Genomic DNA, 21,140 nt, shown 5'->3' with positions numbered 1-21,140 from the left:
GGAAGAGAAGATAAGTTTCCTAGATATAATGATGAAAAGGGAGAGAGGAAAGGAGATTGAGACCACTTGGCATAAAAAAAAAGTGTTAAAAAAAAAGTGTTCAGTAGGGGGGACTTCTGTCACAAAAGAAGTGATGTGAGTGAGGGGACAAAGATAAATTTTATAAAGAATATGGAAGACAAAATCAAGAAAATATGAACGAAAGAAGAAAAAGAGAGCAAAATAGAGAGCCTATGGGAGCAGGTAGAAAAGAATGGGTACGAAAAGTAAGACAGACTTGTTGTAAACAAAAGAAGGGAGAAAGAAGATAAAGAAACAGGAGAGGGGGAAGAGAAAGAAAAAGAGAGGTGGTTTGGTATAAGAAGTATGGAGAAAGCCACAGAGACTATAAGCAAAGTACTCAGAAAAACGGGCATAAAAATGTACAGAAAGGGAGGCTGCAGTATTTCAAGGATAGTGAACAAGAAGAAGGAAGAAAAGAGGAGGAAGAAGAGGGGGTTATATATGAGGTTCAGTACAAGGAATGTGATAGTGTGTACATAGGGGAAACAAAAAAGAGACAAAGACAGGTTGAAGCAACATAAGGATGACGTAAGTCTAAAGAGGGAGAAAAATGCTACATATATTCAAGCACACAAAAGAAACTGGACACGACATAGATGGAAGAAGGCTAGGAGGATAGGGAGGGAGAACAGAGGAATAGTGCGGAAGTTGAAACAGGACATGGAAATAGAGAAAAAAAGGAGAAGAAATAATGAACTGGAATGGAGGGCTGAAAATTAACAAAGAATGGAAAGGAGTGCTAGAAAGAGTTGAAAGGATAAGAGAAAGGAAGGAGGAAAGAAGGAGGGAAGGAATCCAGGTGATAAGGAAATGATAAGGGACAGACACTCACCAGGTACCTGTCAATTACATGTCAGGAGATTCCACACTCGGGAAATCCTGACAGGAAATGTTCTAAGATAAGGACTGGTGCCTTCCTGTTGTGTTTATGGACCCTGTCTGGGAGTGTATATAGGCCTATAAGACGATGTTTTGTATATTTCATCAATTTATTGTGAATATTCATCTGAAGAAGACCCTGTTAGAGGGTAGAAACGTTACGTTTTTATGTATATTTTTTATACTATAAAAGGTTGCCTTGGCCAACATTTTAATGTGTTATTAACATAGAAACAAGGCTTAACAGTGTAAGCAAGAGATATGGTTTCCACAGGAAGGACAGAAAAGATAGTCTCAATCACGTCGCATGTCATCCAGTGTCCGTGACTTTGCAGTAGTTTCTCTGTTATTAACATTCAAAGAATGTAAACACTATTATAGCACACACTGTATGTTTGTTTTCAAGACTGAAAGAAATTCCACACTCCCAAAAGTATACAATATATTTACTGTTAGTGCAACTCGGCTCACAAAATCTCATGACACAAAAATAGAAATAACAACCAGCTAACATGTTCTTCACTTCAATTTTCTTTTTTCTCAAACAACTTACAATTACAACGTCAATAACATACTGACACTAACATTTCAATCGTTTTCACTGTCACTTGTTATCTCTCCCTCCTCTGTACTACTACTCTCTTCCTTATTAGATGCACTCAAAACTTCATTACTGGCCGCAACTATAGAAAGACGTGTTTCCTTTGAAGGTGAACTTTTAGCTGCTTCTGTCACTGAAGTATCATCTCCAAAATTGCACTTCCGATTCTTAAATTTAGGAGAAATAGGAATTGTTACCACTTTCGTTTGAGCAATACTTTTCTCACTTTGTTCAGAAATTTTATTTGCATACCTGGACAACACATTACCTTTATCTGAACAGTTCTGATATTTTTCTCTTTTGCATTCAGACTGTTTCCTTTGAGCAACATCTGAAGCACTCTTTTTCGGTTCCTCCTTTGCAGTACACACTAGTTCTCGTCTCACTTTCTTATGATCTTTGTCTTTCGAATACTTACTGTCCGAATGTTTAACACTTTTCTTTTTAATAATCATTATCAGTTTTTCCCTTTTCCCATCATTTTCTGTTTTTTCCCTACAACTCCACATTTTCCTACTTGGACTATTATCACGTTTTCTTCTATCTTCATTACTCCTACTCCTAGATTTGCTCCTTCTATATGAAGCACTTTTAATTGCATTTCTGTCACTTGCACGAAACCTAGAGATTTCTCTTCTTGACTTCTGTGAACCCTTTCTATCTTCATTTCTAGATCTATATTTTCCATTCCTGTGTTGCCTGTCACTGTGAATAGCATGTTTCTGATCTTTCGATTCTTTAGTGACATTGACCACTTCTGCTTTATTTTCTTTTTCTTTCACAACCGAGCTACTAATTACTTTAACTTCTTTAGTGTTTTCAGCACTGACTACCTCGGAAAATTCACTATCCTCCCAATTGATTTTCCGTTTCTTAGGATGCACTATCGCATCTAGTGGTATATTATCCAATTTACGTTTTAGTTCTGACTTCGGTAAATGATTTGAGTTCACATTATCACTCTTTATAACCTTTGGGGATTTGTTAATAACCTTTGGGGATTTGTTAACTTCTCCTTGTGGCTTCAAGTTTTCATCATCAGTACATGTTGCAACCCTGCACACTTTATCATCACTAACAGGTTTGGATGGGGTGTCCACGATTGGTCCCTTTGCTATTAAAATAGTAAACGGTCTTCTTCTTTTTGTCCTTTTGAATTCACACTGCTCTGAAGCAACCGTAAATGACACTTTGGTATCTGTATCTCCGGCCATGTTCTGAAAATATAATAATTATTTGAATATTAAAATTAATATGGGTAATAAACAATTTCAAAAGCTAGCAAGTCAGTACATCAGACAGCAAATGTCTTTCTTTAAAATTAGAGTTGTCACAAGTAAGTTAACATGTTCCTTCATTTAATGACTGAAGAGAACACACTGTTTTCCTCAGATATTTACAGTGGAACCCCGATTTTAAATTTTCCTGCATTATACATTCAATCTTGATGGTTCCAACACAACAAAATGTTATAAAATTTTCCTCCATTTTATCACATTTTAAGTTTTTCAACTTGGTCCCCTGAAAAGCATAAAATCGAGGTTCCACTGTATTTCTAATTTAAAGATGATCAATATGTATTAATCAGGGTTCCCACGTGAACTCTGAGTAGTCGATACACAGTGCAATACCATTGTAAATATATTTTACATAGCCCACATTTTCCCTCATAGCTATTCCACCCTCACCTTCTTCTATTATTATTAGATTTCATTTGATTTTTGTTATTTAGCACCACTTTTGGCTAATCACAACAATGATGCGTAATATATGAAATTGATGATGGAACAGAACACTAACAAAGAACTCCCATTCCCAGATCACAATTCAAACCTGGGACCTCTGGCTATTATTATTATTATTACAGATGGGCCAGATTAATTGTTACTCTATTGGTATCGGTAATACTAGTGATAATTTTACCAATCTGATATATTTATAAGAAGTCTGTAATTTAGTGTAATATTCTGCCATTCCTATGTAACAGTTTTGTAAAGTAAATGCCTAAATAATACACAGATCTTCATTAACCCTAGACCGCTAACACATCGTAATTTTTATGAGCTCAATTGTCAGAACTTGCAGTTTTGAAGAAAGCATGTTTTCCTGTATGGTGCCCTTTCTTGTAGCTTCCTAATTTTCTTAGGAAGTCTATGCTGAGCTACTATCCCAATGGGTTGCATGCAATTGTCACATGTGGTTGGGGGTGGCATCATAAATTTTGTGAGGGGTTAGTGACTACGTATATTTTACTCTTGCTATCTAAGGGGTTTTGTTAGTGCTGCGGGCCTAACGAGGCTCTAGTGCCTGGACTCACAGCCAGTATAATCCTGTGTAGTAGTTTTGTTTTGTGATTGTCCTCCTCACAATTAGTCACATGTGGAACAAAAGCAAAGTTAAATAAACAAAATCAGTCAATGAATCACTATTGATTAGGGAGGTCCAAGTGCTGATACAAGGAAAATACTTATAGAAACCAATTACTGTAGGAGGTAATGGATAATGCCTTTTAATTGTAATTTAAATTTAAAATTGATAATTTTAAAAATGCTTTACATTTCGAATATTGGAGAGCAAAGAAAAAGTTTAATTTGCAAAATATTTTTTTTTTAAATCAACTTTTAGGTGTGATATTTTTGACCCTGAATTTTGCATTTCCAAGACAGTTAAGTACGAACAATTGTAAACAAAAATACAAAGATAAATGAGAAACTAACAAAATTACGAACGGTTTTGTAGATACATAAAAAAAGGTACCATCGTAAAATTTACAAAGGGTAATTGAACATGCAGGGTCTGTATAAAAAGTAATGAGACCAAATTTTTTTTGACGCGACTGTACGTAGCAGCGTTCTCGCTTCAGGTGGGTTCGATGGAGGAGAAGTAAGCTTCAAAATGCACCTAGCGTCAGTCGCCTACGAGCTTCCGTGCAGTTCATATCGTGGTTTAAGTGGACCCCTGTCTATAGGCTCAGTCGAAGCTTAAAAATGCAACGTGCCATCGAACAGCACTACGCAATTAAATTCTGTGTGGGACTCGGAACATCGGCTATGGAGATGTTGGCCATGTTCCAGCAAGTGTTCGGGAGTGAAAGCCTATCAAAAGCTGCTGTTTTGAGATGGCACAAGTGCTGCAAAGACGGTCGAGAGAGTGTGGAAGACGAACCCCACTCAGGACACCCATCCACGAGCAGAACCGAGGCAGTCTGGCGGTTAAGTGTTCGAATGATTGCAGACCACGTAGGAATTGATAAAATGACTGTGCATACCTTCATTACCGAGGATTTGCAGATGAGAAAAATCTGTGCCAATTGGAGGCTACATCATGACAATGCACCAAGCAACACCTGCTTCGTGGTCAACGACTACCTGGCCCAGAACGGCATCACAACGGTTCCCCAGCCCCCCTACAGTCCCGATCTGGCCCTGGTGGACTCTTTCATGTTCCCCCGAGTGAAGACAGCCCTCAAAGGACACCGCCATGGGACTGTAGCAGAGGTCAAAGCAGCTTTGACACGCTGCTTGAAGGACATTCCGGAAAAGGACTTCCAGGGCACCTTCCAAGCATGGAAAACTCGTTGGCAGAAGTGTGTTGACGCCCAAGGTCCTATTTTGAAGCATTTTAATGATTTGTAGCGATATCTTCAATACATATTTTTCCCCGAATTTGGTCTCATTACATTTTATACAGACCCTGTATTTCTCCCAGTAGGGGTAGTGTTCTAGGGATAAAGAGAAAACCTATTGTATCACTTTGTCACACAACTAATTGAGGAAGTGAAAGAACTAATTGATTTTTGGTTATTTGAAAAAAAATCATGAGTTCACTTTCTGATACTATAACAAAACTAATTCAAGAACAAAATGGCATATGCATGTGAATATAATTAAGGACTAAGGTTGCAGATATTTGGAGGAGTTCAACACCTTTTCAAACTGTATTACTGTACACAAGTAAACATATCATATAGAATAAATATTGGTAACGGTTCCGAATGTTTAATTATATTTTGCAAGTTTAAGAGAATATTTGGAAAACTGGAAACAGTTGTGGAAGTAAGTTTCAAGGTTGGACAAGCTAAATAGCACAGTTAAAAGTTTCACTAAGTACTATTTACTGGAGAAATTATGATTTCAAAAATAGTTTATTCGAGCATCTGAGTCTTGCATAGAGCAGCCACTCTTGGTGTCCTGTTGTCTACGACACGTATATTTAATGGATTTCATGGGAGATTTGAGGGTTTTGTGCTTGGGACCATATTTATTACATATCAGATGTTAGAAGCATTTAGAGACATTATTATAATGTTAGGAGCAGTAAACCTGACCCACCTAGAAATTAGGGATCTTTTATTCATGTCAAGAGACCTAAACATAACGTGCCTAACCTAACATTAAAGTCATTTAGTGACACAATACTTTTTGCATCCCACGCATGGCAGCAGCAGCCAATTGGAAGAAAGAAACTCTACAATGTGAGAAATATATACATACATAAAAGAAGAATGTCTTGCCCATTGTAGGTGGTAAGTGCTTGTTGATTCATGCTGAATATGATTTAAATTTTAACCATTATGGTATATTCATTCCAATGTTTCAAAGACCGACAGTTCTGAATTAAGAACTCCTTCTTTGTACTGTCAGTGTGAGGAACAGTGTAGCATATGCACCAACATATGCATCATACTATACAGAATGGGTCAGAAATATGGCTACATCACACTATAACAGTTGGGCTGAATAGTTCGTAGGCTGACTCATAGATGGCGTTACTAGAATTAAATCCATGTGATTTTTACTTAGTACTAACCTTCAAAAGATACGTGTATAAATTTCACAGCTGCCGGATAATTAGTTCGTGAGATATAGCATTGTGAGTGAAGCAGCTTTTGTTATTGTGAAAAAATGGATAAAAAAGAATTTTGTGTGTTAATAAAGCATTGCTTTTTGGCGAAAAAAAATACTGTTGAAGCCAAGGCTTGGCTTGATAAACATTATTCAGACTCTGCACCAGGAAAATCAACCGTTGAGAAGTGGTTTGCTAAATTTAAACGAGGCGAAATGAGCATCGAAGACGATGCATGCAGTGGACGCCCCAAAGAGGCTGTTACCGACGAAAACATCAAAAAAGTCCACAAAATAATTTTAAATGATCGTAAAGTGAAGTTGATCGAGATAGCTGACTTTAAAAATATCAAAGGAACGTGTTGGAGATATTGTGCATGAATATTTGAACATGCGAAAGCTGTGTGCAAAATGGGTGCCGCACGTGCTCACAATCGATCAAAAGCAACAACGTTTTGATGATTCGGAGCAATGTTTAGCGATATTCAACCGTAATAAAATTGCTTCCCCATCCACCATATTCTCCAGATCTGGCCCCCGGTGACTTTTTCCTGTTTGCAGACCTTAAAAGAATGCTCGCTGGAAAGAAATTTAGCATTGATGAAGAGGTAATCGCCGAAACTGAGGCCTATTTTGAGGCTAAAGAGAAATCGTATTATAAAAATGGCATCGAAAAATTGTATGACCGCTATAATCGTTGTATCGCCCTCAAAGGCAACTATATTGAATAATAAAATCGAATTTTGTCAAAAAAATATTTTTTACTATGTTAGCCTACGAACTTTTCAGCCCAACTGTTATGTAGTGTGTTACTGTACAATGCAGAGGGAAATGGTGAATGGTATGCATATTAAATTTGAAACCTCATTTTTCCATTTGAGAATTTAGATGAGTGTCACATGCCCGAGCTTACATCACTAACCAAGATGGTGCTGAGCATGCAGAAGCACATTACGGTTGCAGCATGAGCAATTGCATACCAGAATGATCGTGACACTAGGGAGACATTATTTTAACGTAGCATTGTTGCTGTCAACTATGGGAAAGTGGAGAAAATGACTGCTTACATCAAATTGTTGTTTAGTTTAAGTCCATTGCTGTGCACACGGTTCTCACGATCATTCGTAACGTGCTTCTACATGTTCAGCACCATCTTGTCTAGTGATGTAAGCTCGGACACATGACACTTATCTCAAATGAAAAAATGAGGTTTCAATTTTAATACGTAGACCATTCACCATTTTCCTCTACATTGTACATAATGTGTCACCATATTTCTGACTCACCCTGTATATGAGTTCTCTATGATCATTCAGAATCTGACAATAACATGTAGACCTTACTGGAGGAGAGAACTCATAAAAGTAACTCTTTTTGGTCATCTTTTCCTTGTAGTTGACCCCTTTAACTATGGGTATGGTGGAGCTTAGGTGATGAAAAAAGATTCTCCCAGGCAGTCTGATAATATGCCCATTCGCAGAACACACTTTATTCTTATTTCGAGAGAGCCCATCTTCTCTTGTCTTCAGGTGAACACTTTTGTTTTCTTAGTGGTGGGTATCGAATCTACAACAGTCCTGACTTACTACAAATCTAGAGGAGCACTAACAGACAACCTCTCCCCCTCCCCTATAAATTCCATACTACATTTGCTCCATATAAGTCATACAGTTGAGACTGCTATATACGTAATTGAGTTCTGCATAATTTTGTTTTATACATAAATTACTGCAGGTCCCGGCAAAATATAATAAAAAAGGGTTAATTAAACTTTATTTGTATGTAATTCGGTGTTATACTCACAGAAGTATTCATTTCTTGTCATTACAAAAACACAAAGCAAGTTTCAAATACATAACAGGATATGAAAAACTCAATATGCTGACCAAGGCAGAAATTTATTTTATTATAAAACATAAACTAAACGTACCAGGATAGGCCGTTGGTCTCAAGTTGCGAGAAAGACGAGTGTAACGCGATAGTGTTACAGAGAATGCAAGGAGAGGCAGCATGTGGCATGAAATCAGAGGAGAAAGATTTGCCGAAGTTGTTCAGAACGTAAGATGTATTTTATATTCTACGTAATTGCGATACGAAAGTACACACGTTAAAAAAATGCCGATAGCTGATGTTTGCAGTGTTTCATAATAAAAAATGAATAGCGGTTCCTTCATTGAATGTTTTCAGTTGTTTCTGATAGGTCATGGAGAACAGAAAGAGGAAAAGTTACATGCTTGACCAGAAAGTAAAATTTATACGGGAAGTGGATGCTAATACACATAAAACCAAAACTGAAATAGCTGTAGATTTAGGCATATACCACACTTTGCACAGTCATTAGTAAAAGAAATGCTATTTTAGACGAATTTTTAAAATTGGGTAGTAAATTAACAAAATGCAGCCATCAACAAGAGAGAAGATATGGAAAAAGCTCTTCTTACATGGTTTCGGCAAAAATGTGCTGTAGCTCTATCAGTTTGTGATGACATGTTGAAAACAAAAAGAGATGGATAGACAGCACTAAAATAACCTGTATTTTATCTTGTTCCTCAAAACAGTATTTTAATAATGATTGATTGATTTGTTGTTTTAAAAGTCTACTTTATGCCCAGATAGTCTAATCGGGACTGGACCTACAGTTTAAAGTGGGATCCATACCACTTTGTGCCTCCACCAGGTATCGAACCCGAGACCCCTTGATTACGAGGCAACAACGCTACCACTGCACCATTGGGGAGGCGCTAGTATTTTAATGATATGACATAGTATCTAAATCTGATTTGTAAGTACATCTCAGTTCCAATCAGTGGCGGTCGGCGGCAAGTATGATGGGTAGTGCCAACGTGATCAAGAAATAAAAAAAAAACCTCTGCAATGACCCACTCCCTCCTTGAGGTTGCCCCACTGGCCAAGATGTTTATCCTTGTTTGGTAACGTGGAAAACAGTGTGTGTTTAAGTAATAACACACTAATATGATTCATCTTCACTCACTAATCTATCGTTATACACTACAGGACACTTCACTAAAAATCACAATTACAAGAGGAAGGGAAAACAAATCTTCTCACCTTCTCCTCCCCCATGCACACGTATTCCAACTGGATGTTGAAAATATTCTAGACATTTGATGTAAAAAGAAATTGTCGAAATGCCAAAGGAAACTCGCATCACCATAGGATTTTTTACTTTTATATTTTTAAAAAGTCTGGATGGCCCTCTTGGTGCATCTATCTATTATCAAAATGTTCATTTAACTTTGGAAAAATAGTAAGTTCGTTTCTCCAAATGTTGGCAGAAAAGTAGATAGTACCTTTTTCATGAATTACTTCCCCAACGGGTCTTACAAATCCATCGTATTTAGAGACTTATATCTGAAGATGGCCACTGTGTCAACACTGAGAAAGTTCCCTCGCTGTGCCAAGCGAAAACGGGCACGGCTGGTGTCTTATGGGCTAACCCCACCCACTGCCACCTTCTTCCCGGCTCATGGTGGAAATGTTACTCGCTGAGACTTCTCCAACCCTCTGCACGTGTTTCAACTTGGTTAGACCAGCTCTTGGGTGGCGCGGACAGCTGGCGATGCAGTGAGGAGGTTGGGGTGGTTCATATCTAGTCTATGGTTGGGGTGGTCGTCACGTCAGATTGACCGATTGCAAGATTCGAATCTCCTTGCCTGTAAACTATCAATGTATTAATTTAACAATACTTGGGCTATGTTTGCATTTCTTCGGAAGGTAGTGCCATGGCACAGCGGCTCTCCCACTTGAGCCGCCGCTGGTTCCAATTAGTATTATCTCTTCACCTTGACATACATATAACTCAGGTTCAACTGTATTACTATTTTCTGGGTGGGGGCAGCATATTTACTTGAAATCTACACTTCATAAGGCTATGAAGGCTGCTTCTCAGATTTATTTTAATTTGGTTCTTTGTGTACTGTCAGGCATCAAAAAGTAAATTTTCAGAAGTTTTTCATGGTGGGAGTATGCTGTTATTAGGTGAAAATGTTATCTGGGTATTCATAACATGGTCACATCAGTAAGATCTAATATTTCTAGGTCACATAGTATAACTTAATATCTTGGAAGATTTTTTTCTAATTCTACTTACTTTCCCGTCATTTGGAGATAAGGATATGACCTGCTGTACCCGTACAGAAGTAAATGACTCTGTTTTCTGCATCTGTTGTGATGAAGATTCTGAAGACAGACTGCCAACTTCCTCCTGCTGCAGTACATTATTAGAGGATGAACTTTGTTCTACCCGAGTTAATTTTGGGCCCTCCTTAGGAACCTAGAAATTAAGAAACAAAAGGTTAGATATTTATTATCCCCCTTTTACCTGTACTGAAATGCAACCTTAATCTTGCCTTTGATATATGAATGATCTGGTATGAATGCTGATGAATGCAGTGAATTTTCAATTTTACATTCTGGAAATTACATTTCCAACATACTTGGAAAACATACACTTTCCCCAAAAACATTCTTATTTTAAGAAATGTCTCAACAGTTCATATCTGGATACAAGCAGGGCATTTAGCACAGTATCTACAATATGTCTATGTTTAACCTTTACATGGCAGAGCCTCGTGCGAAGGTATTCCCACTGAAGACGGAGCCTTTTCAAGCACGTGCTTTTCGAAATTCTTGTGCTGTACCAGAAAATCTTAGCTCGAGAACTAATTGTCATAGAGATATGAAATTGGTTTCGTTTTCCTTCTTATACACAGGGCTTTTATCGGAGGTAAAATTTATACATTGTGCCTCTCAATAATTAGTGTTACAGGAAGAAGAAGAAGAAGAAGAAATTGAAAAAAAATTCAAACAAATTGGCCTCAGTGCCCCACAATACATCGAAGTGAATGATAAACTGAAGTATGTACATTCCTACAACCATTCAAAGTTTCGTTGAAATCAGATGAATACTTCTTGGCTAAAGTGGAAGTGTAGCCAGCTTACAGAACAATTTCTGGAGTTTTGCTTCTAGCGTTGGGCCTATGGACGCTGGATGGACCAAATTTGGAGGGAAGCACAACAAAAGACCGCACTATGAGAATATGTAATGCCTCTGCTGAAACTTAAAAAAAAATAGATGGGACCTTTACAGACTTCAAGCTTGCCACGAAGTAGAAAAAAAATGTAGAGAGATGAACTCAGTTTTGTTTTATTTCTTCAAGACAGGGCTTTTAGCAGAGGTAAAATTTATACATTGTACCTCACTATAATGAGTGTTAACATTCTATCACAAGATGGTTGATATTTCAACCATGCCTGTATCTCTGCTGAGGATATATATTGAGCAGTAGCGCACAGCAGCAATTAACGTGCCATATCTTGAAAACTATACACAATATTTCAGTTCTGTCTTTTTTGATACTTAGTATAGATATAAAGGTATGACATAATTGAATTACAAAATAATATATCCATTGTTACTATTATTAACAGGTGCCATTCGAAAAAGTCCTTGGTTTCCCTTCGTTACCCCTGTAATATTATGGGATAGATTTGTAGAAATGGTTCCACCTTCTTAACCACTGAATCTTTTTCAAAAATTTAAATTCTACATGTAAGAATGAGTAAAACACAACATTTTAAGAAATGTCTAACAATTAAGGGTCCAGGGAGGAAATGGAGGCAAAGGCCCAAATTTCTGAATGTCGTAATTTTACGATTTTTTGTGACACGGACATCACACATCCTCATAGAGTGGTCCTTTGTCATCTTTACCTCCAAATTTGGTCCATTCATCACAGGGTCAATGCTAGAAGTGAAATTCTGGAAATTGTTCCATAAGCAGGCAAAACTGCTGCTTTATACAATGTTATTATTGCTCAAATACAACATGAAACCAAACCTCCATGGTATCTAGCCACTATAAAAATATTTCAGTCTAAAGGATTTAGTCTAAAGGATTTAAATTTGCAGTGGTTATCGTAGCCGCAATATAAAAAAATTGGCCTCCACTTTTCTCTGAAACTGCATGTTATATTTAAAAATTATTATTGTAAAACTTGCGGTCTGATAAATCACCTAAAATCTGTGATATCAGATTTATTGAAAATATATTCTATACAGTCTTGAAGAAAATAATGTAGGACATGTTGTATAGGGAAATCACTTTTTCATTGCCCTTATTGTCTGATTTTACTCAAATGAAATACCAATCTGCCGACCTCCACACAGAGTGGTTAGCACAGCATGCTACAATGCCAGGATTTCCGGGTTCAAATTTCAGCCTGGGCATGGTGTTCTATGTGAGTGTTCACTCATCAATTTCATCATATCATCACTCATACTCATCTTCGTAATTAGCCAAAGTAGCAGAAAAGTGATGTAAAATGAACCAAATCAATCAATCAATGACATACCATTCCAGCTGTTTAACATATCTAACTTAAATGGATATAAATTTACTGCAGTTATTGGAAAATTGCTGGTGTTGAATCAGCATCTACCATGATGGGTAGACAATCATCTCTAGAGAGAAAAAAAGTAGTATAATAATTACTCACGCATCGATTAAGTGGAGTATGTAACCCAATCTCCTCCAGCTGTGATGTGGCTGTGCTTGAGGAACTTTGCGAACGACTTCTTTCAACCTGCTGAATGGCACTCTCAGTATGCAATGGTTCTGGGGACACTGCTTTTGACTTTCTTCCCGTATGTGAATGTGGCCTCTCTACCTACATAATGGAATAAACTTACTTCAGTATAAAATAATACATCCATGCTTGCATTTGATTACATACACATATTAGGGATGGAAGAGCTTTGTAGGTAATTGTTACCAATATTTCTATCAGTAGCCTTGAACTTAGTACAAAATTCTACCATTTTCCTTTTCATTTTATGAACTCTAAAAGTATAATTCTTATCAGTGCTCGAAGTGTGGGGGGATGCAGGAGGATGGTATTGTATTCCCCAGCTAGCTAAATTTTTGCAAAGTATACGGTTGTGGCCTAATTTGAATGGTGTAGATAATGAACACTTGTGGATCCAGCAGAATGTTGCTACCTGCCACACCTCCGACGAGACAATTGCATTGCTGCACAACAAATTCTTTCGTGCAAAGACGAGCAGAACTGGCCAGCGAGGTCCATGTGACCTGACACCCTGCAACTTCTTCCTTTTGGGATATATGAAATCACAGGTTTATGAAAACAATCACGGAACGAACCCTACCTGAATTCAAGCAGGAAATTCCACCTGTCATCGGCCACATCGAGGAGCAAGTCGGTGTAAGAGTCATCAGTAATTTCATAGATTACTGATAAGAGTGAATACATGCAGAGCACATATGACATATACTGTTTTTCAAACAGTATAGGCACTGCTACTAAAAAAGAAAACCTAGGTGTATCCAAGAGTATGAATTTCTCTCCATGTTGCAAGTGGAAGCATTTTTTTTATGTTGATTATTAAGCTGGACATGATGTTTGAAAAATATGATGAATACGAATTTTCGAAATCCCATGTATTCCTTATGGGGAAGCAACTTCAACATCAAGATATGGCTAATCAAATAAAAATTTCGACTTTTCCGCTGGTGAAATGCATCTTCAAACTGGCCTCTTCCCGTTGACATCTCTTTCAATTACATCGGAAGTTTTATATTCCCAAGAGAAGGAATCAAATCATACTCCCATATGATGAATGCTTTTCTCCTTGCCTCCTGGCAGCGTTGCCAAACCAGATGCACATAAAAGAACTAAATTTCACCTTAAATAGAGTTAAAACTGACTTTCATGGAGCTAGATTTATGAAGGCTGCATAAAGTGCCTTCTAGGGTAATATTAGTTGTCAAGGGGGTGGGGCACTGCTATTATCGTTAACTCTAAATTGATGACAATTTATTCTTAGTTTTCAACACCTAGATCCGGTGGCATCGCCCATCTCAATAATCCACCGATGGTGGTATGATATCAAAAATAAAGAATTCCCTGATAACAATATTATGTCAATTTTACGTCAAACATTGCGCTATAAACAAGTACCTGGGGAGATAAGAGGGAGTGGGGAGACGCAGCCAATATAACAATATCCTGTCACATGCAAAATGTATAATTACGACAAAAGTTGGTCTGTGTGTCCTGAAACCAGTAATGCCATCATGGGGGTGGGCGTCCCAGTTCACAGCCGAGCGAGTGCATGAAAGAGCCAGATCTGGCTGCAAGAGAGCTAAGTTGGCACACTGTCACGGACGGAAGGGCTTGGGAAGACTCCCGTGGAAACTGTATTGCATGCCCTTAACTGGCAATGTGTAGTCTTTGTAATGATGTAGAAATGTAAGCCATTTCATGAAAATAAAATTTTCTCACATTATTAAATCTGGCATTCTTGTTGGGACACCCTTTTTAAGTTTCAGTTACTGAAAACTGCCCTGGGGTTTAAAGATAATATCTCAGAAAGCAGTCCATTTCTAAGGCAGTGGTTCCCAAAGTGTGTGCCGTGGCTGGTTTACAGGGGTGCTCCAAAATGTTCCAATATTTTCACTGAAATGACGCTTACTTCTTAGTTTACACATGGTTTTAGAATCGGACCATCGCATCAATTCAAATATGTGCTTATTTAGTACTTTTTACACATAAAATGTTTCTGAATTTGAAATTTTTAACTTCAGGCAAGCAACCTAACCATACTGAGTGTAGCAAGTGTTAGATAGACCTTACATTCTGTCTTGGGTGATGCGGAAAAATCTTGACTCACTAAGGGCGCCGTGAAACCAAAAAGTTTGGTAACCCCTAGTGTAAGGTTTACACACAGGACGTTAATTAGCAATGAACTTACAGTGATATCTAAAATGTCCCCATATCAGAAAATAGTTTCTCCAATGTTTAATAGATGCTGGGATAACAGTTGGCTGGTGATATACATCCTTCCCAATCTCTAATTTCAAACTACAAGGATCTTTCAATAAATAACCAGAAAAGTAGTATAAAAAATCTAAAATACGACCGTGATTGTTGTGTTTGTTATTCTGTGAATCATCTGTAAGCTATTCATAGCTGGGGCTGGCACACCTGCCTTGTGGGCAAAGGCCCAAATTTCGAAATTTCCCATAATCACAAAAAATTTCCGAATGCTGTAATTTTACGATTTTTTGTGGCACGGACATCACACATCCTCATAGAGTGGTCCTTTGTCATGTTTACCTCCAAATTTGGTCCATTCATCACAGGGTCAATGCTAGAAGTTAAATTCCGGAAACTGTTCGATAAGCAGGCAAATCTGCTGCTTTCTCGTACAATGTTATTATTGCTCAAATACAACACGAAACCAAACCTCTATGGTATCTAGCCACTATAAAAAAATGTCAGTCTAAAAGATTTAAATTTGCAGTGGTTATCGTAGCAACAATATTAAAAAATTGGCCTGTACGTTTCTCTGAAACTGCATGCTATATTTAAAAAGTATTATTGTATAACTTGTGGTCTGATAAATCACCTAAAATCTGTGATACCAGATTTATTGAAAATGTATTCTAGACAGTCTTGAAGAAAATTATGTACGACATGATGTATCGGGAAATCATTTTTCATTGCCCTTTTTGTCTGATTTTACTCAAATGAAATACCAATCTGCAGACCTCCATGTGAAGTGGTTAGCACAGCATGCTACCATGCCAGGATTTCCGGGTTCAAATTTCAGCCTGGGCATGGTGTTCTTTGCGAGTGTTCAATTTCATCATATCATCACTCATACTCATCTTTACAATTAGCCAAAGTGGCAGAAAAGTGATGTAAAATAAACCAAATCAATGATATACCATTCCAGCCAGGGACGTCGGAACTTATTTTGGAGTGGGGGTGGGGGGGGGGTTAGGTTTTCAAATCCGTCAACCAGATTTTACAATCTCTTCACCATATATATATATATATATAGGATAAAAGCAAGGAGGGCCAAAAGGGCTAAGTAAAAATCAAAGAAGTTCCGGTTCAGTCTATTTCTCCTCTGCTATGAAATTAGCGAAAATTTTGAATTTTTCTACTGTCCGGTGAGTGTTTCCTTTTACCTTCTTTCATTTTTACTTAGCCCTTTTGGCCCTCCTTGCTTTTATCCACTATATATATATATATATATATATATATATATATATATATATATATACACACACACACACACACACACACAAATTATGAAGGAGACAGTAAACACTTACCACACGAAGAGAAATAGTTCTATATTTCGCGATATATGTCGCATTTTCAATGTAGAAGATAGATAGATCGGTGTCACATAGAGTAGACGCACAGATTACTGACCGTAGAGTCTCTATGGTCAGTGTTGCCAGAAACAGTTGATATAGAACAAAAAGTACTTTAACCAATGTTTACTGTAAGGTGGGTGGGTAGTTTCGGGGAGGAGGAAAGGGTTACTGTTTGCCTAGGTTGAGTCTGGGGGTATAGTGGCATGCATGCCTGCTATATAGGCAGTTTCCCATCCCCTGCGGAAAGATGTGACAGAGTGGGGGGTAAAAGGTGGATGATGGCAACACGGAAACAGTTATTGAAGGTGGTGTTATGGCTGTTGGTGTGGGCGGCAACTGTGAAATCGGAGTTTTGGGAGGAGGAACGGTGATTATTGATCCTTAGGTTCAAGGGGGTGGAGGTTTCGCCTAAGTAGAAGTTGCAGCAGATTTGGCAGATGAGGGTGTAAATCAGGTTGGATGAGTGGCAGGTGCCCTTGAGGTGAAGGGTGAACTCACCTGCCGCTGTGGGGATCAGGAGGGTGGGGAGGTGATAAGTATGGGGCAGGTCTTGCATCTGGGTTTGTTGCACCTGTGAGCTGGGGGGAGTGGTGTGGAAGGGGTGGGAGTTTTTCAGACCAAGATGTTTTGGAGGTTGGGGGACGACGGAAGACTACCCTCGGTTTATCCCGAAAGATGTCCCTGTTGTCAGGATCACTGTGCAGTATGGGGAGGAGGGAGTGGAGGGTATGACTGATTTCGTAATGTGGGGGTGGTATTGGGGGATCAGAGCTGGGGGTTTGGTTTTGGGTTGTTTGGTGCGGTTGTGGGAGGTGGCTCTAGTGATTTGTTTGTTGATGAGGGTGGAGGGGTAGCCACGGTTGGTTAGGGCTTGGTGCAGGCGTACGTTGTAGTTTTGGCGGGATGAGGGGGATGAGTTGAGGCGCTGGCCTCTGAGAGCAAGGGAAAATGGGATGGCTTTTTTGGTGTGGTAGGGGTGTGAGCTGGAGTAGTGGAGATACTGGAGGTGGTTGGTCGGTTTGATGTGTATGGAGGTTTCCAAGTGGTCCCTCGCAATTTGGATGTCCACATCTAGGAAGGTCAGGTGAATTTTGAGGGTAATGAAGTCATTCAGTTGGTTTAGGAATGTAGCGAGGGAGGGTTCGCCATGTGTCCAGAGGAGGAAAATGTCATCTATGAATCTTAGCCAGAGGAGTGGTTTCAGTTGCTGGGAGTCACGGAATTCCTGTTCCAGCCTGCCCATGAACAGGTTGGCATAAGAGGGGGCCATGTGGGTACCCATAGCTCTGCCACGTATCTGCAGGTAATGTTGGTCACCGAAGCAAAAGTTGTTGCAGGTAAGTACAAGGTTGGCTAGTTGTATCAAGAAGTGAGTGTGAGTGCTCGGATTGTGGGGTTTGGGTCAGCTGTTAAGGAATGATTCCGTGGCACGGAGGCCATGGGCATGGGGAATATTGGTGTAGAGGGATGTGACATCAACTGTTGTGAGGATGGTGTTTGGTGGTAGGGATGGTAAGTTTTGGATGATGTTAAGGAAGTGGTTGTGTCACGGAGGTAGGAGGGCATGGCTTGGACGAGGGGTTGGAGGTGAGTCTAGAAAGGCTGATATGCATTCAGTGGGTGAATTGTAGCTTCTTGTTGTTAATGGAAACTTGAGTGCACGTTCACAAATCTAGTGCAAAAATATTTTTCAAAATATTCTTCACAACCAAGATAAGTTGAAATATATGAAGTTTCATTCTTTAGGGCGTGACTGCCCCTCCTCTGTGGCTTCCTAACAGCAGGCAATGCTGAAAGCACTTGTGGGTAGAGGAGGAACAACCAAGGGAAGAACTTTTCATTTCTTGGCCATTTAGATTTATTGAAAGTTTCTAACGATGTAAGCAGCCCCGGCGCCCACCCAGCGTCGAATAACATGGGTATCTTGGGTGGGAAACCCTAGGGGGTAAAGGTGGTCAGGGGCATGATGCTGATCACATCACCCCCACTCACGACCGGATCAAGAAAGTGTGGGGCGTTACCCCCACACCCCCTATACGCCTTCATGGTGTGGTGCTATGCACAGGGGAGCACTTTACATATTTTTTTTTAAAATGTCATGTTCAGGGCTGATGGCTTAGTTTTAGACCTCAGAGAGAGGTAACATCATTCATTCTTATGTTCACATGTGATTTTGTTCTTTAACCCGTGCGCACCATGCCATGTAGGCACATTTAAGGAATGTGGGGGTAGGACCCACACATTTTCGATCTCTGACATTTTGGAGGTGATGTGATCAGCACCATGCTCTGGTTAAATTTAACACCCAGGGTTGCCCCCAGGTACCCATTCATTTTAGGTAGTGAGCCCGGGAGCCGCTTCTTGCGGGGATAAGGCCGGAAAAATTCTGACCTTAGATCACCCACCACAGAAATCAAACCCGAGTCTCCACGTGGTAGTCAGATGCCCTAGCCACTAAACCACCACCGCGTCGTCTCACATTCGTCTCAAATTTTTTCCCACCTTCACCTTTTTACCTAGAAGGCTCAAGCTCCACCTGCCCCCCTGGTTCAGAGCCCTTGCATCCATGGAATGTAGTTGCAGATGGAGACATTTAAAATTAGGCTGCTCTCTGCCCCCTTCCAATCAGGGTACGCGGGGTTTATTGTTTCACACTGACAGCATCTGTCTGTAAAATCAAAGCTGCGAATTTCTAAGGGGATAATTCCACCTTACACTTGATATGCGAAGAAGTGGCTGCGATTCTTATGCACATGGATCTTTATGTCATGTACTTCTTGCTGGTATCGAAACTTGAGTGCACGTTCATTTAACTAGTGCGAAAATATTATTCCAATTTTTTTCAAAACGAAACACAAGTTGAAAATAATAGTCTCATTTTTTTAGCACGTGACCAGGATGGGGGGGGGCTATTTTGTCCCCGCTGCCCCCCCCCATTCCAACGTCCCTGATTCCAGCTGTTTAACATAACTAACTGCACTGCAGAAAGAACTGTTAACTTAAATGGATGCAAATTTACTGCAGTTATTGGAAAATTGCTGGTGTTGAATCAGCATCTACCATGATGGGTCGACAATCATCTCAAAGAGAGAAAAAAAGTATAATAATTACTCACGCATCGATTAAGTGGAGTATGTAACACAATCTCCTCCAGTTGTGATGTGGCTGTGCTTGAGGAACTTCGCGACAGACTTCTTTCAACCTGCTGAATGGCACTCTCAGTATGCAATGGTTCTGGGGACACTGCTTTTGACTTTCTTCCCGTATGAGAATGTGGCCTCTCTAACTACATAATGAAATAAACTTACTTCAGTATAAAATAATACATCCATGCTTGCATTTGACTACATACACATATTAGGGATGGAAGAGCTTTGTAGGTAATTGTTACCAATATTTCTATCAGTAGCCTTGAAGCTATACCTTGTCCCAGCTAACTGTGGAGCAGGGCCATGCATAGCAGCAGAGAAGGAGGGAAATCGAGTGGGCAAAGCCAGGTAACTCCAGTGGCCTCTCCCCCTCCATTACACAATCCCATTCCTCTCTCCCATTCCTCTCACTGTTCATTGGTGGACCCGTTTCGCGTCACTACTTACAGACACTCTTGTTCTAGTTCGCCTGCTACACAGATATCTGGGACAGGGTATAGTACAAAATTCTACCATTTTCCTATTAATTTTATGACTCAAAGTATAATTCTTATCAGTGCTCGAAGTACAGGAGGATGGTATCCCCAGTTAGCTAAATCTTTGCAAAGCATCTGCCCAGCTGTCTGTCACTGTGTAAATCCTAGGATGTTCCCCCAAACTAGCCCAATGCTTGACCAAACTTCCCCCCAGCTAACATTTTTCACTTCCAATGCAGCTCAAGTAAATGTTTGAACAATCTGTTTGTTGTCTAAGGCAAAGTTCATTACCTTCAATACATACATTAACCCTTAAACACCAGGATGTGATTGACATTTCTGTCAATTTAGGTTTTTTCAACTTTCGGAGCATGCTGTGACCCAGGTAATGTTCGGAGATACATGTTTTGAGCACTACACGAGCCTAGAAGCATTATATTAGGAAGCAGTAGTTTAATTTCATTTTTTCTCAGAGTGTGCAATTCTTGCAATGAGAATGGAACACATATCGGGCAATATGCAGGTACTGTTTTGAACCCTCATGTCCTGGCATTACCTACATACAGTTGCAACAATGTTCATAAAAAATTACAAAATTTTAAATTTCATCATATTCTTCTTGGTAAATTAAAAAAGTTTTTTTTTTTTTTTTTTACCAGAGGCTTGTAGCTGTCTTGTAGGTTCGTAACTGTACTGAAAGAAACTAATTATAATTTGTAACTCTAGCATTTGTAGTAACCAAGATATACATTTTTATTTAAAACCTTGTGCAATTTTAAACTTCCCGCTAAAAACATGCTCGGCACTTAAAGGTTAAATAAGGAAGAATAGCAAGCACGAAAGGACTCTCACAATGCATTTCACTGCCTTTGAAATTAATCAAAATCACCACAAAAACTGCAACTTGGAAACACA

At 39.1% G+C, this 21,140-nt stretch overlaps 1 protein-coding gene across 1 annotated transcript in view; it reads right to left on the bottom strand.

The window, feature by feature from the left end:
- Positions 1-1,366: 1,366 nt before the first annotated feature.
- LOC146000589 (uncharacterized) overlaps positions 1,367-21,140 on the bottom strand; it is a 39,251-nt gene continuing 19,477 nt past the window's right edge. The window contains exons 5-8 of the mRNA XM_083138342.1: positions 19,716-19,886; positions 12,906-13,076; positions 10,499-10,681; positions 1,367-2,760 (exon numbers count right to left, since the gene is read on the bottom strand). Coding sequence (XP_082994468.1) covers positions 1,531-2,760; positions 10,499-10,681; positions 12,906-13,076; positions 19,716-19,886 — 1,755 coding nt within the window. The 3' untranslated portion in view covers positions 1,367-1,530. The remainder of the gene's footprint in view (positions 2,761-10,498; positions 10,682-12,905; positions 13,077-19,715; positions 19,887-21,140) is intronic.

The sequence above is a fragment of the Lepisma saccharinum genome, chromosome 16 (genome assembly GCF_977018435.1).
Source record: "Lepisma saccharinum chromosome 16, izLepSacc3.1, whole genome shotgun sequence".
Classification (NCBI taxonomy): domain Eukaryota; kingdom Metazoa; phylum Arthropoda; class Insecta; order Zygentoma; family Lepismatidae; genus Lepisma; species Lepisma saccharinum.
This window is presented reverse-complemented; position numbering and strand designations above follow the sequence as displayed.